At 35.2% G+C, this 12,795-nt stretch overlaps 1 protein-coding gene across 1 annotated transcript in view; it reads left to right on the top strand.

Moving 5' to 3' along the window:
* The window catches only part of LOC140135876 (uncharacterized), a 130,909-nt gene that overhangs the window by 109,007 nt on the left and 9,107 nt on the right, over positions 1-12,795 (top strand). The window contains exons 3-4 of the mRNA XM_072157529.1: positions 10,259-10,578; positions 11,383-11,605. Coding sequence (XP_072013630.1) covers positions 10,259-10,578; positions 11,383-11,605 — 543 coding nt within the window. The remainder of the gene's footprint in view (positions 1-10,258; positions 10,579-11,382; positions 11,606-12,795) is intronic.

The raw sequence follows: 12,795 nt of genomic DNA, 5'->3' as shown, positions 1-12,795 counted from the left end.
ATTATCTTCTTTGTTTTCAAACTCCATAATGGTTTTGTTTTTTTAAAAATGGCGAGATATGCAAATATTATTAAGCATCTTAGACTAGGAGATTTTAAAAGAGGCAGAGTGGAATTCAGAAAAAAGATAATTGAAGAACGAACGGAAATGAGACATAAAGATTCCCCTGTATATGTTAACAATGAGAGAGAAAGGGAGTTATTACTGCTATAACGATCGTACAATCGTAAGTAGTTATGTACGAGACTTGCATTATCATTATACTCCAGGTGCTAATTATACCGATTCTATAATGTCGTAATACATAAATAAACTGTACACAGCAACTCTTTTTGTTCGCGTATAATACGCGCATGAATAACAGTCGAGGAGAACACATGCTGCATAATAAAAAAAGTAATTAGTTCAACATGATTTTAAAATTCAAATTAATTAACAGTTAATTGGAATGTTACATAGGGATGCACCTGCATCACTGACATATCCAGAACTAATCAAACTACTTGTACAGAGTTTTGTTCTAATCTTGTGCAACGCCAAAAGCCATTGTTAAACAAGACACAGAGGCTTCATTAACTCCATAAATTGTACATTCTATGCATATCTTCTTAATGTTAAGGTTTTTCGCTTTGGTTTGGTGACACTTCCAAGGGTGCAAAATTGATTAAATTTCATTTAACATTGTACAATTTCCCAGGGTATTTTTGTTATTAAGGGGAGAAGATTACACCCGATGTTGACTATCTTGATACTAATCTTGCCATTGTACATTTTGCCAACGGTGTTCTGTTCTTTAAGTTTCTAATGAATTGCATTCACACGTAGGAATTCCTATTCATATATTTTGTTTTGAACTTGATCAACTCCAGGTGTTATCGTATTGTGAGGATTATATACGATGTATAAATGCATACAGACTAGCTATTCTCCTGGTGTAGATATACGTATTGGTTTTGAAATGGAGCTTTTAAGCCAAGACAACGTTGTTTTTTCTCAATGATGAAACGAGTAATTCCATCCAAAATTACAGGCATCTGGCATTCTTACAAAGATATTTTCCAATTAGATTCCAATATCGATTTGGAACCTCGGATATTTAGAGATTATTTTTGTATTTGACAGTTGTACGTTATTGGTAAATATATCTGGATGAACAAGCTCTAGATCTCTCAAATCTGTCTTTCTTTTCTAATTTTACGAATACTTTTTAATTAGTGGTAATGTTATTTTTTTGTTAAAGTGCTCTTTGAAAATATTTTTAGCCTTAATGTACGATTTCCGTCAAATTTTAATTTTGTTGTTCTTTACTTAAAATGTTTAAATAATATTAGTAATAACTGCCGGGAAAAGTTGCTGTCAATTTTCATCTGAAATAACAGGCATTACAAGGTAAAGTGAAAGAAACCCCACTGGTTATTTTGGTCATTTAACATGTAATTCTATGGAGGACATAAAGTCATAATTTAAAATTATGACTTTATGTCGAACGTTGCTCTGTCGACCTACAAAGACAACACACTTGGCCGATTCCATTTAGGTGCAAGTTGCGACATATGTACGCGTTACAAATATGCAACAACAAAAAATCAGGTTTGAAAAAAATTAACCAATTTTATATTATAAGATCGTACATTATGGCTTTAATACTATACTGTACTATATAATATTCCAGTAGTTTTGTCGATATGTATAGACGGGTATTAAAACTTAAATTCCCGACCAAGGAATCCAACTATTTGCCGAGAATATTTATGCAAAATTCACTCTTCTTTATATCAGCTGCTTCAGGCTTTATAAACAGGGGTCAGTAGTAGGGGTCCATATTACGTAATATATTCCATCACCGCGTAAAAGCAACCAGCTAGCAATCCGACAAAAGTGCTAGCTTCAAAGTGGTCGTTCACGTTTGATTGTTCTCATAATTGGGCTATTCCATTTAAAATCCACACTACCCCTGTGGAAGATTTAGCTAAAGTCTTCCACAGAGGGAGTATGATTTTCGAAAAGAATAGACAATTGGGTAACTTCCATTTGAAATACTCACTCCAGTTGTGGAAGATATAGGTAAAGCCATAATACAGGGGAGTGTGGGTTTAAGAATGATTAACTCTGACCGATTACATTTAAAAACATACTCCCCCTGTGGATAATATTTCCAAAATCTTCCACAGGGGTAGTGTGGATTTCAACTGGAATAGCCCATAATTGTCTCACGTAATCGAGTTAGCAGACTACAGAGATGCAACTCGTATTCGCGCTAATTCGATTTAACCATTGTGTCTGGAGAAAACAATACAAACGAAAGCAGACGATCAGTTATTACGGCGCGATGGGTGATTTATTTTTAACCAATGAAGTAGAGCGTTTCTTTTATGTTGTGACAGGTGCTCTTTTCTCATTGGTTGCACGTCGATCGCTCGTCGCTAGGTTATTGAATGTAGAGTCAGCCTAGTATATTGAACAAGGCAGGGTATTTCAAGAGAGCATCAAAATACTATTTTAGACGTGTTGGTCTTCCCATGTCTAGTTCTGCATGCAATATTAAAATGACAGGTCTTCTATTCTATATATTTTCGCTGATTGGCCTGTTTGGTATTTATCTTAAAATAAAATTCTATTTCTAGTGAACATAATTATAATTTTGCTAATGCTATTAATTTGTAAACTTATTTGTTATGTTATAGGGGCAAGACACATCCAAACATACATACTACAGGCACCTTGAATTGATGCATTGCCAAAACTCTCTACACCCACCACCCCACACCCCACACACATTATTGGCCTTTCGATCATTCCCTCCCTAAGCGTTTTGTGTAAACTTTCTTTGTAGTAATGTATCTAATAAGTATTTGTCTGTTTTTTTATTGTGGAAATAAAGTTGAAGTCAAGTTGAAGTTGTTTGTGTGTCCCAACACCTGGAAACTAACGAGCTTTTGCAAGTCCAAATGTCCTCGGTGTGTCGGTATGTTGTCAAGTCTTTAAAAAGTTGGCAATGCCAAACAAGTGTTCGAATGGTTATAACGTTTCGAAAACGTGGGCTATAAAGGGTGTAGTAGGGTGTAAAACCTTGATTTTCCAGGGTTTTCGACGTTGCGAGGACTCGTGTTTAGGTCCTCGTTAAGCACCCAGTCCTTATTATGTCGGTGTGTTGTTATGTTGGAGCACCCGAAAATAGGAAGTAATGCAACATCCCCACTCACCCACACCCCCCACAAACACACCCCACACCAACATGATTAACACTCGTCTTACCATAAGGTAATGTTTGGCTACACGCTTTACCAATGGGTTGATACACCCCCCCCCCCTCTGGATTTCTATATTCCTTTCGTAATGTATAATCTGACTTGAACGTCAAGGCAATACCAGGTTTGACAAACTCACAAATCGAGTGAATGACGTTTGAATGAAAAGTAGCATTTATTGTTACGAAGAGCTGAATGCATGTGAATCCTTGGGAAAACAATTATTTGGAACCTTTCATCATGTACCAGTCACTGCTTGTACAAGTGAACATGGTGAGCATCTACATGTATATTGAACTTACGCAAGGTATAAGAAACTCAGCTAGCTGCAGTACATGGCACTGTTGATGTTGGCTCTTGAACTATGTGTTAACTTTAGCAGCGACAAAGACGTCACAGTCTTACTGGAAACTTGAGAGTAGTGCTGCTTTGAACTTGTTACCGGTCAATATATCGGGTTGATTTCTACAGTGTGTCCTGAAATAAAAACAAACCTTTTGCGATCAAGTTTTGAAGGGAAAAACATCATTTATAGTGGGTTTTTTTAGAGTTTGTAATAGTCTGGCGGGGAATATTTTGTGTAGTAGTATAGCATCTGGTATATCGTGTCCTTGTATGTAGCAACGGCAGTTGTTGTGGATTTCGATATTATTTCTGTAGAGATATTGTTGCGTGATTAGGCAACAAGCGGTTAAAAAGTGCAATAAACTTGACTTGCAGTTATATATTTATAGTGCATGAATGAAGGTCGCAATATATTGGGTGGTCAATTTCTCATATCGTATACCCTAGCTTCTCATTATTTCTCTTTTTGATTCTTGCTTCTATTTCTTCTTCTACTTATTCTCCTCCTTTTTTAGGCACCAGAACAAAATTTGTTCGATCTTTGAATCGGCCGTCGATGCTGCTTCGATGCTTGTAATTAATTAACTAACAACTGATTAATGAGAATTAATGATAACTTGGTCAATATCACTACATACTAAAAATCATATGTTATCACAATTAACAATAGTCAATTAATTGATTTCATAAATATTAAGGATCGACCAAGCATCGATGGTCGATCGAAAGATCGAACTGATTGTTCATATTGCCTATCCATTTTCTTCTTCTGCTTCTCGTTTTCCTTCATTTTCTGTTTATCGACTCTTTTCTAGGATTTTCTACTTCTCATCCACTTCCTCCTCTTCAACCTCCTATTCCTCCTCCTCCTTATCCATTTCCTCTTCTTCATTTTCCTCCTTCTCCTTCTCCTCCTCCTTCTCTTCCTCCTCCAGCTCCTCCTCCGTAACAACGTTTAAAAAAGTCAAAATGCTAATGATTTTTAATTTTAAGAACAGCTGTTAAAATGTTAATTTATTTTATTTATTCAAATATGATTTTATATCCCTACTCGATTGAAAAGCTCTGAAACAGCAAAACGTCAACTTGATAGCAATGTTGCTAATGATGTTTTCGTGCTTAAGTTATATTCCAGGTATATTAGAGGAATGACAAATGTACATATAATATTGGTTCCGGGACCATGTAATGTTCTATAATGCGTGAGAGTGCATATGTTCTGATGTGTTATGTTGAAAGGAGTGCATACTAGTACAGTTACACTGAGCATTAAACTGTAGGAGGCGTTGTGGGTTGATATATTTTAAAACAATTTTTTATTTGCTTGTTGTTGGATTTTTTTTTTTTCGATTGTAGGCGATATATATAACCCACTTTTAAAATGTAGATATTCTTTTATGACTTAACCCCATGAGAACTACCTGGCCAAAAAGAAGTTTTCATTATCAATTGGACCAATCAGCAACATTGTTAGAATAATTTCACCACACAAAAAAATTGGGGTGAATTATTTTCAAACCTCCATTCTGATTGGTGATTAAAATGAAGATATCATGTAATTGACCAATCAGAGACAATGTTAGATCGGCAGGTAGTACTCAGGGTTGTTTTTTTTAAACAATGGACCATTGTGAGGAACAACACCCCCAACACCCAAATCTCTTTTTACAGTGCATATTGACATTTCTAATATAAAAAAACCATAACAAACAATTCTTGAAATTAATAACCTTATAACTTTTTTAATTAAATAACAAAAACATTTAATTCTTTTACTTGCGTATTCCTTTAATACAGTTGCCTACCATAACTCCATAATACCAAGTACGATTACAATCTACAATTAAGCAATAAAATTGGAATGCACCACCCAAGACAGATAAGATCTATCAAATGCTAATTGCCGAAAGTATTTATATGTTTCTTTTATCAAATTAGAATTGAATATCCACATAGAAGCTAAGAAAATCTATGTCATTTGCTTTGACTGAGAGTATCATATATCTGTAATGCAATCCTTCTGACATAGATAGCTGTTGTAATAATAGACATCCAGAAGGCCAGCTTAAGACTTTCACTGCTGTATGTCCAATACAGTCGGGACTACGATGTACAGAGTTATACGCATTGCCTGAGGCATTTTTTAAGAATAAACTTTGGACTTACATAAATATTTCAATTTAAGAGGCGAAATCCTTGTTGTATTTATAAATATTGTTAAATATAGGGATGCGAGTATTTGTGAGTAGTGTGTACCTGCTCAAAGGATGAGAGCGTTACTGTAGCTTCTGAAATTTAGACAAACCTAGCAGGCTACTATCCTTTACAGCGTATACTGTCCTGTGATATAATGTTGATCACGTAAAAGTAGTGCTATTTCTGTATCCAGAGAAGTCGCGACGCATTACTAGCAAAACAATGAATTCGTTAACTCCGTGCATGAGAACTACTTGCCGATTGGTCAAAAAGAAGTTTTCATTATCAATTGGACCAATCAGCAACATTGTTAGAATAATTTCGCCACACAAAAACAAATTGGGGTGATTGCAAAGCTCCATTCTGATTGGTGATTAAAGTGAATATAATTGACCAATCAGTGGCAATGTTAGATCGGCAGGTAGTACTCAGGGGGTTAATAAGTTTGGAATCAAAACAAATTCTTGGTTATCGAGACGATTGAATCCGAGAAGGTCGTGTAAGTGCTTTGTTATTATAATTGAAGACCGAATTAAAAAGACTAGTTTGCGTCTGACGTCATGGCAAAGGCGCGGCTTGATTGGTTACTGACCTGCGCAGTACAGCATTTTTGGTCTGGTTGACAGGACGTCATACGCAAACTAGTCTTTTTAATTCGGTATTCAATTATACTACGCTGTTAAAAATGCTCTTTTTTGTGTCTTTTTTTATATTGTATATTTAACAGCAACTTGCCAGTTTTTCACATAACATATAATTGTGTGTACACAAACGCCCTAGGAAAGGATATAAAATGCTCTTTATTATGTAAAATAATCAATTTTCAGGCTGTGAATGATTTATGCATCTTTAAGTTGCTATACTCTTTTTGTTATGCTAATAATCTTCCAAAATCCGTGGTGAAGGTCGCACTCTGCTAACATCAATGAACGTCAAAAGAGAAGCTTTAATTTAAAAAAAACTGGAAAATTGCCCCGGCTGCCCGTTTAAGAAATGCAAATTGTTTCTCCGTTTTAAACCAGAAACAAAAGTGTGAATAAAGCAGAAACGGTATGTAAAAAACCGAAAAATAAATCCTTTCTGCAGCCAGCCGACGTCAAGTTTCCAGGAATTATTATATTTTACATTTCTAACATGCAGTGTATAGCTATATAGATTAGCATGTGTAAGATCCTACCGTATGTTTATCATATTTGACTGTACACGACGAATGAGCCATAAATGTCATAAATTGTATTCTGAGTTATAGTGTAAAATGTGCATGAAGGTCGTATTCATAGGTACCTCAAGTTGGTGCGACAAGTATCTGATTTTAATAGCGCTAGTCAACCATCTTTTAAACCAATCAATAATCCTGTTGCTGAAGAGGATAATAAGTTTCTACATGTACCCATTTCTATAGAACTTTCAAATAGCTCTGGTCTTTGTTTGCTTTGCTAAATCCTGTTCAAGTGGTGGATTACAAAGCATTGTATTTTGTCTAGGTATGTATAACCAACAATTAACAAGAGAGGACCTCGTTGACGTGGGGATAATTTGAAATGACCACCAATTATGACTGTTTGATTTTTATTACCAGCAATGTGGAAAAAGAGACACATGTAGAACCGAGAAGGAGCAAAGTTCAACAAACCATAACCCCGCTTCAGGATATCGTTTGAAGTCAAATTTTAAAGCTTATGATATATAATCTTTAAACATGAAATAAAACTAAATTGGCTGGGGGAATTTACGGCTCATTCGTAGTGTACAGTCACATATATTTGAAGTACAAACCAATACATTGACGCATTAATATATCTACCTATTGCTAAGTACAGAAGTATAAAGGAGCTTTATGGAGATTCTGAGGTAACGAACTCAAGTGTCAATTATTTTCCACTTGCTATTTATTTTGTCCTAATGCTTAATCCCAGCTTTCCTGTCTGGGGGTTCACTGATCTATATATGACCTTGGAACATACATACATTTAATGTTATATCATTCATGATTTTCAGTCAGCCATGATAATCAATTTATCTCATTATTTCAGTCAATATTGAGATTCAGTGAACACTATATTGATCACTCGAGACCTTGAACTCGTGACAGCGTGCAATAAATATGAGAGGTCTAGGAATGGATACACATAAACATACACCCCACATACCAACCCATCCCCCACACTCACCCCCACCCAAAACGTACCACAAACCCATCCCATCCACACCTACCACGCAACCAATATGAAATAAGTTTACACCCTTTCTAACACACACTCCGCGTAGTGCGTTGTATCAAGAATTCAAGTACAGACTTATTTCGCTGTTTTGAAAAAATAAAAAATATCATGGCAACAATGTTATATACAAAAAAGAAACCTTACTTTCTTTACTAGTTCGGGCCCACCCCAAACGCTATGCTCAATTAACTAAATTGTCCAGAAAACGAGTTGGGCCATTTTTGACAATTTGTTTTTTAGAAGAGAAATAAAAGGGGTCACCAAAATGATATGCAGTAGAATCAGTAATATCTTGGCCAACAGAAAATCTTTACATGGTTTCTTACCTAGTTCAGGTTCAAACGCTATGCCTGATTTTACTTAATCGCCCGAGTTGAGCCACTTTTTGCCATATTCGCACATATAAAGTTTGAACTGCGTAAAATGAACTCTTATGGTTATCGTCAAAGATCTCTGAACAAAAGCAAAAGTAAATAAATAATATGATACTTATTTCAAAATTTATAAATACCACTTCAAATGCCACATTTGTTTAAAATACAGTTGTAAGAACGCAACAAAAGTACGCTTGTCATTTCTTGCGATACCACTGTGCAACTCTAATCACACACACTCACACAAGAAAACACAGCGGTGATAATGTACTCCCACACACAAACGCAGAACAGATGTGGAAATACCACACACATGAACCAATACCACACACAAAATCTCAGGACATGGACATCCACACTCGCATACAAAAATTGTAATAATGTAAATAAAACGGGAAATAAAACTGAAGTAACACATTCTTACCAACGGGCGCACACACAAACATATCGTTAACTCTTTACTGTCAGCCTTACTTGGACTTGATTATCTAGTATATAATATTTTGTACTTGAAATGTACTATCGTCATTGAAATGTAATACAAGTAGCACCAATTCTTGAGTACACGCGCACACATGACCGTATTGTGAACTTTACCAGCATCAGCCTTCTTTGGTCTTTATTAAACTACTCACATAAAGAAAGTCCGCACTTATGTAACCCGTCCTACACCAAAACCTGCTCATGTTATGACAATTTCATTGATAAGGATGTGTGCAGAATCTTGTTAGCTCCAATTTGATACCAAATTTGCTACCAAACACTCTAAATTGACAAAGAGACAAATGCACCACATTTCATATACTGGTATCAATCTCTGTGAATTTAGAGTGTTTTGTAGCAAATTTGGTATCAAATCGGAGCTAACAAGATTCTGCACACGACCTTATCAATCAAATTGTCATAACAATATAAGGTTTTGGTGTAGGACTGGTTACAAAAGTGCAGACTTTCTTTACGTGAACAGTTAATGTTGATTATCTAGTACATCTATTACTTGATATGCACTCTACAGTATAATTACGTGTGTTTGTAACAATATTTAAGCCATTAAAATCACTTCAAATCAATGCCCTTAGAATCTGAAGTATCAAGGTAGAGATCGGGTTCGATAAGATTACTGACATTACGTAGTGAGTAACAAGATTAACCCTATAAACAACATCTTTGGTTAAAAAGACAAAAAAAAAAGACTTAGGGAGGGGGCGAGAGATTTGTATTCAAGACTGTATCTAAAATGTGTGATTTCTGATGATGTGGTACATTATGTGACTCAACTCGTCAAAACCAAGTCAGGTAACTTAACTAGCAGATTACTGACATTACTTAGTGAGTACTTAAACGTTATTCCCTTAATCCTATAAACAGGGTCATGGATTAAAAACAAAAAGACAAAACAGACATAGGGAGGGGGATAGAGACTTGTTTTCACAACTGTATGTGATTTCTGATGATGTGGTACATTGTGTGACTCAACTCGTCAAAACCAAGTCAGCTAACTGTCATTGGTACAATATCACAATACATATACAACTTACATCTCACCCATTCAAAGGACAATATTCATGACAACTCTTCAAGTTATCTTAATAGCACTTTCTACCTGCTCAACACAGAAATTAATTATATACAGTCCAGTTCTGTGTACTTAATAGTTACCCTTGTTGACATAAACACCTTTGGTGTGGCCTTGGACAGCCATCTTTAGAATTGCGTCGCAATCTAGAGATATAAGGCGTGTTTTTGTGATATAGTATTACTAGATAATGACCACATGATTTGGGTGCACGTCGTATAAGTAGAATTAAGTCTGTGCCGTACAATATTCAATACTTATTAATGTCAATCATTGTATTTATATTGTACATTTCAGCCACAGTAGGCAGCTGTACTATAACAAGCGACACCGTCAATGCCAGAGCTACCGCAACCTACCTCGGAGATGATAAACCAAGATATAGCTGCACCCCATCCGACTATAACCCCAGGTACAACGTACACGTGATAAGCAATTTCGCTAGTAATGACCCAGCAAGTTCCAGACATGGTCAAACTGCCGGTGATGCTACAGTGTCCTTACGAAAAGAAGGTGGTCACGATGGCCGACCAATCATTCTATTGTTAGTTTCACACCAACCTAATAGGTGGACATTGGATATATCAAAGAATGTTCAACTTGAAAAAGTAATTCTTGTAAGTGATTTTTTTTTTTTTTTTAGTAATGTTTTCAATTTGTTAAACACAGATATCCATTTTCAAACAATATCCAGAAGTGTGACAACCAGGCATCCAAAGTCGAAAATTTAAACGCTTTGGTGAAGCAAATACAGGAAAAACCAAGTTAATAACAAAATTGTTATGTACTAAGTTTGTTTACTATACTCTCTGGTGAAGCAAACATTAATAACAAAATTATTATGTGCTACGTGTGCTTAATATACTCTTTTTTGGAAGCAAATACATAAAAGACAGAGTTAATAACAAAATTGTTATATGCTACGAAAGCTTAATATACCTTTTCGGAAGCAAATACAGGAAAAACAACGATAATAGCAAAATTGTTATGTGCTACGTATGCTTACCACACTCTTTGGGGGAAGTAAATACAAGAAAAACAACGTTTATAATAAAATTGACATCCCCCCTCCACCCCACATCCCCCTGACTTCTCCCAAAACACATTATTGTAATTTGCATTGCAATACAAGTTATAAGAAATCATTAAATGTATGCTTAAAATGTCTCTCGCGTCGATGCACTGTGCGACGCAGCTAAGCATAAAGAACAATATTTCTTGTAAAGAATTTGTGATTTTGTGATAATTCAACATACTTTTGACGCATAAAAATGGGGTATTATCAACAATTTGAACTTAAGATCATAGTTTACGTGAGATATCCAATCAATAGTATTAATTTTGCACTTCTGTGAATAAATATGTAATTTATTATCATTGGAAAAGTTTGTTTCTCTCATTATTTCTTTCTTTCTCATCAGGTATCATATTATTTGGATAGAACTAGCGTAATTGTGGAAAAAAATGCATCCATAAAGAATATCGAGAGACAAAACCAAGTCCAGTGCGGGCATGGTGATGATGAAAGCTCCGGTAATACACCTAAACTATTAAGCTACATTCAACGCAGATTTGGCTCCATTGCGTCTTTCACTGGAAGTTACAGGGTAGATACGTGGGACTTGACAATAATTAGTCAAGGAGGTAAGAGGGCGCTATTAAGTTACATTTAGCAGATGCTTCTATTGCGTATTTTACTACACCGTCTGTACGTACACCGAATACTTTTGCATCTTTTTAAATAACTTGAACAGAAACACAATAATATATAACCAATATCTGACAAAAGTCTTACAATAGACTATGTTAATCCATGGTCAGATATCATGGTGCCAAGTATCATACCATGCAAACTCCCAATCCCTTTTGATATGAGAGAGACGAGTTTGAAGAAAAAGTGCGTTAACCCCATCTGAAACATCTTTCAGCAGTATTGCACAAGGTCAATGAGATAAGTATGCCCTTGCCATTGATAACAAAATGGATGAGGAATTGATAATCCATATTTAAATATTTATGTAAGATGTTGATTAAATATTTAAATCTCAAACCTCAGCTGTTATTGAATTATTTAAGAGCAATCAGTACTTCGTTCAATTAATGGTGACAATAGACTTAATCTTTGATTAAGTTGCATTAACACACAATCACTGAGCGACGGGCGATTAGTTTGTAACCAATGAGGAGCGCTCGTTTTGTTGCGTTGGGGAAAGCACGCTACCTCATTGGTTGGCGGTGGGATGGAGTGTAAGTACAGCTTAATTATTAAACACCAGCTGTATTTCACATTTTGTGAAATTCCAGTGCGTATAGAAAGTGACAATCGGGTTTTTTTTTCGAAGATTTCACTTGTTTCATTATGTTCGGAATTATCTTCCATTTTCTTATTATATAGTCTCCTGTGTTGTATTGTATTTTTAGTTAAATACTATTCTGTTTTTGCCAGATGAAGCATACGCGTAATTCAATCCTAATCCTCTAGTTCAGTAGTTGGATCTAACTGGGAATAAAAGTTCAAATTCAATTTTTTATCAATTTTCTGGGAAAAAAAGAAACATATATACATTTTATGGTGTGTATGTTTTTTGTATGCTAGAACATTCAACACTGTGAACTTGTACACACTAATCTATGTATTCTGCTTGTTGGCAAATGTGCGTCATATTCTCCTTTGTATTGTGAATTTTTGTGACTGATTATGTTGTATAAGAAAATCTCAAATAAGGAATTTTAGCCCTTGTTTCTAAAGTTGATTGTATTTGTTTGCTGTGCTTCTTGGGGAATCAAATACTGGAAAAACAAACTTTACTAACAAAATTGTTATGTGCTACCTG

The sequence above is a fragment of the Amphiura filiformis genome, chromosome 16 (genome assembly GCF_039555335.1).
Source record: "Amphiura filiformis chromosome 16, Afil_fr2py, whole genome shotgun sequence".
Taxonomy (NCBI): Eukaryota; Metazoa; Echinodermata; class Ophiuroidea; order Amphilepidida; family Amphiuridae; genus Amphiura; species Amphiura filiformis.
Note: the sequence above shows the minus strand (reverse complement) of the source record. Positions and strands in the feature narration are given on the sequence as shown.